This window comes from Pongo abelii, chromosome 7 (genome assembly GCF_028885655.2).
Source record: "Pongo abelii isolate AG06213 chromosome 7, NHGRI_mPonAbe1-v2.0_pri, whole genome shotgun sequence".
In the NCBI taxonomy this organism is placed as follows: domain Eukaryota; kingdom Metazoa; phylum Chordata; class Mammalia; order Primates; family Hominidae; genus Pongo; species Pongo abelii.
In genome coordinates, this window is record NC_071992.2 from 7,058,501 (window position 1) to 7,062,931 (window position 4,431).

General features: G+C 45.4%; 1 protein-coding gene across 1 annotated transcript; it reads right to left on the reverse strand.

The window, feature by feature from the left end:
* Nucleotides 1-522: 522 nt before the first annotated feature.
* Nucleotides 523-2,926, reverse strand: LOC112134649 (neutrophil defensin 1). The gene is made up of 3 exons (XM_024241339.3): nt 2,857-2,926; nt 1,335-1,521; nt 523-754 (listed from the first exon to the last, which is right to left on the reverse strand). The coding sequence occupies exons 2-3, from the start codon at nt 1,507-1,509 to the stop codon at nt 645-647; spliced, it is 285 nt and encodes a 94-aa protein (XP_024097107.3). The 5' UTR covers nt 1,510-1,521; nt 2,857-2,926; the 3' UTR covers nt 523-644.
* Nucleotides 2,927-4,431: the final 1,505 nt, after the last annotated feature.

Below are 4,431 nucleotides of genomic sequence, written 5' to 3' on the forward strand. Positions count from 1 at the left end.
CCTGGAGGGTGCTTTTGATGAAGACATGCCAGTGTGAGCTGCTGTGCTTTCTGTTCCATGCATCCCGCCTTTGCTAACAACCCATTTCCCTCTTAATGAAAGTTTCTTCAGTCGGTCTCATGTAACCCTATGTCGTAAAAGGAAAATGTACAATCTGACATTGTTCAATGAAACTCCAATTCTTTAGCACAGAGGATGGTTTTTTTTCCCAGAGAAGTAATGATTTTGTGACTGCATGAAATTGAAGCTGACACCGATTGTATGCCCAGCACACGGGAGCTCTTTGAGAGTGGATCCAGAAAAAATGAGGCAGGGTGGAAAGGCAGAGCAGTGGATGTGGAAATCGGTGCTGTCATATGGGCCTTCTTTTCAATTTGGGTCTGAAGCCCAAACTCTTGCTTGAAATTCCTGGAATTTGGAATTTTATATTGTTCAAAAATTTGATTTTGCTTTTTGGTACGTGTATCCCAAGTATCTTGACACAGACACGTATCACACATTAAAGAGGTGTAAACACAGAAATCTTGTTACAAGGCATTTATTTGGGATGAGGAAAGGAAATTGAGCAGAAGGTACAGGAGTAATAGCAATTCCCTATATCTCTCAAAGCAAATTTTGAGCTTATTTTTCTTTTTTCTGCAAACTCAGCAGCAGAATGCCCAGACTCTTCCCAGGTAGAAGCAGGTTCCATAGCGACGTTCTCCTGCAAAGCACGATGGTATTCTGCAAGCGCAGGCCATGTTTTTCCTTGAGCCTGGGACAGGGAGAGCATCAGAAATTGAGTATAGGGTTAGCAATGGGTAAGAAAAAGAATCTGGGGGAAGTCACATGCTACCTGACAGGTGATGCTGGCTGCATTGCAGCCAGTAGCATGAAGAACCTCAGCCAATAGGAATAAATATGCAGAGCAGTGCTGGTTACACAGAATTTGAGACTCATTCTCCTTTGCTCTCATTTTTGCATTCCTGCCCCATCACACACACACCTGAACATACCCTCAGGCTTGGCTCCAGTTTTTAAAATCTCTTCTATAGACAGAGTAAAAGGTTCTCTTTGTAATTAAGTCTACTTGTTTAGATCCAGAAATAACTAATCTGTCTCTTCATATCTTAAACTTAGTGAATTTCACAGATGTTTCTTGGAATCAAGTCTTTGGAGAAATAATGTTTCTCAGATTTATTTGGCTCTCGGTTCAATTTGTAGATGAGAAAATCAAGGCCCAGAGATGCTAAGTGAAGCCACCTCAGTGACATAGACTGTTGAGACCCAACACTGGAACCTGTCTCCCGTCCTTCCCTCTAGACTCAGCAGCTCTGCATGCCTGCCTCTCTCACCTGAATCCTTTGGAGCCAAGCTTTCGTCCCATGCAAGGGAAACAACCACTTCTGGGTTGTCTGATGGAATCTCCTCCGGGGCTGCAGCAACCTCATCACCTCTTGCCTGGAGTGGCTCAGCCTGGGCCTGCAGGGCCACCAGGAGAATGGCAGCAAGGATGGCGAGGGTCCTCATGGCTGAGGTCACCTGGAGGAGGGAGAGCAGGAGCGGATGTGTGGGGAGGGAGGAGCCAGCCTGGATTTATAGCTCTACTAGGAGAAGGCTCAGAGACAAGAAGCCTTCTTCACCCTCAGTGAGAGGAGGTGTGCATTTTATAAGAGAGGCCCATTGGTCTCAAGGTTGCTCAAATGCTCCTGTTCTCCGAGTTTCATGCTAGTATAAACCTGTACATTTAATGTCTGTGCTAGGTTGGAGCTGATAATGACAAGAAAGACCCTGCTATGTTACTCCTACGTTCACCTGCTTAAATATTATTATTTACTTTTTAACATTCCGAAAAGAATAGAAATTGCACTTTCATTCGACAGGCTCAAGGAACAAATGCTTCTTAGTTTCTGAAGATGGGTCCTGCTGCTCTCTGGAGGTCTAGATTCTGGTGTCCTATATGAGTTCCAATGGAATAGAGAGTAATTCACTTCAGGATTCAGGTGACTTACCATCCTCATGAAGAGGTTTTTGAGGTTATGGGGTGAGTAGTCTCCTGTAGGAATCAGGGTGGAGAGGACAATGATTTTATCAGGCTAAAGGTGAAATAAGCTGAGTGACATAGAGTTGTTTAAGTAAAAAAAAAAAAAAAAAAAAGTTTATTATTTCCAGCTCTATTTAGACTTGAGTAACAATTAACAATTGTATATTTATAGTGTACACTACCTCATGATTTTATATATGTATGTATTTAAATCTTTATCTCACACCATGTAGAAACATTAACTCAGAATGAATTGACCTAAATGTAACACCTGAAACCATAAACTACTAGAAGTGTATATAAGGATAAAGCTTTTGACATTGATGTAGGTAATGATTTCTTGGCTATGACACCAAAGGCACAGGCAATAAAAGGGAAAACAGACAAATGTGGCTGCATTTAACGCTAAAGCATCTGCACAGCAAATGAAACAATGAGAGAAAATATTTGCAAATCCTACATGGCAGAAGGGGCAAATATCTGAATACATAAGGAATTTGAACAACTCAATAGCAAAAATCAAACAACCTGATTGAAAAACAGACCAAGGACCTAAATAGGTTTCTCTCATAAGAATGTTCCGAAGACCTGCGATCGTCTATATTGGACATGTCAACTAGGACTCGTGTGTTTAGAAGGAAACTGCTTGAGTTTCTCTATTAATTTAGCTGGAAGCCATTGTCCCCAGCAGCCACCAGAGGTCCAGACAGACGTTCCCAGCAGGGATTCACCCGCTGGGTCCCTCTGGGGTGGCCCCACAGTCAGAGATCAGGTTGGAGGCATAGCTTCAATGACGAAAACTCAGTGTAAAGTTTAAGTTTTGTATTACTTACAGATCCTTTATCTGGGCAGGGTGACCAGACAGGGCAGACAGCAGTCCTCTGTCCCAGGTCTTCTATAGCAAGGAGCAGCTGTGCGCAAGTGGACTTCCCCTATTTAAAGGTCTTTTGGGATGAGGTGTCCTAATTTCCGGAGTTACTTTCTGTTGGGTCCATTAAATAATTGTGGTGGCAAGGACAGTTGAGAAATTTGGTGGGAAGGTGAGGTTAAAGTAGAACTCCACAGAGGAACCCCTCTTCTACCTTGGTCAGCCCTGGCCAAGCCCAGGCAGCAACCACCTATGGATTCTCAGTGGCTCCTAACACAGCTGACCCTGTGATGCATTGGCTGTGGCTGAGGTGAACTACCTGCATCAAGGGAATATTTAAAGCCTCTGGGACAGCCTGGCTGCATATCGTAGTATACACCCTGCAAAGAGACTAGGATAGGAATGCCACCTACACACAGAGGAGGATTTGGAATCTGTTTCTAAAGCAGTGTCCCGAGGACGTGGGGTCTAACCATAAAAACAAATCAAAGCCATTTGGCTGAGCTGGGATGTTGGAGAACACCCAGGTGAGACTGGGTGCTACCTCGGTATCTGTTGCTATGTGGAACAGACATTTTTGGGTTGTCCTGAGTTATGGATGTACACGCGGCATGTGGTTCCCCAGAGGGGACAATCACCTACTTGCTTGGCCAATGAACAGTTTAAGGTTAAACAATTGTCTAGGATCATCTGGGCCAAGAACTGGTTGAAGCGTTAGCCATCAGGGTGGGGGTGGCCTTTCCAGATGGCCACCCAAGAAGGGAAGTGGGAGTCTGGGCATTCACTTTACTGCTGCTGTTGCACAGCCTCTCAGCCCTTGTGGGTCTTCAGAGAAGCATTTAGCAAAAGCTTGAGCGGTGCTTCCTGGGAGGCATAGGAGGTTTCCATCCTTAACTCGTACCCATCGGAGCACAGGCGTATCCCTGAGCCAATGATCATGTCTGGATGCTTTCTGTGAATGCAAGGCTCCAACTCTTCCTGCTGCAGTCTGGGTGTGTGCTGCGGCGTCGTGAGCCCATTTGGATTGAAGCCTGTGCATCCAGAGAACTACCTCCTCATCCTTAAAACACGATCTGTGGTTGTGAGGGCTGCTGGTGTTTCAGCATTGGTGCCATGGGACCCATTCAATATCGAAGAGTTGAGTTGCCCACCTTGGACACAGTTCAGGTTGTATTTGGGGTGCGGCCCCTCTAACAGGGCTTACAGGGAATTTCCCAGTTTTCCAGCCTGAGGTACAAATTCTGACTAGGGCTGTCCTGTTCCAGCAGCCCTCTAGGCTGCCAGGCCTGGGTTTAACAGCTACCCCACAAGCCATTCGTACATAAGATACCAAGCAAGGCCAATCATAGAGAACACTGACATCTTGTCACTCGGGGCTTTCTTCCCAGTGCTTCCATATTGACACTGATTATGGGGTTGGCTGGTACCCACTTTTCCTTGGAGCCTTTCTCCCCCATGGCCACGTTTGGTGATGGCACTTCCATGTGGTCTTTGCCTGATGTAGTTGGTGTCTCGAGTTTGAAGTCTTCTTCTCCTCGTT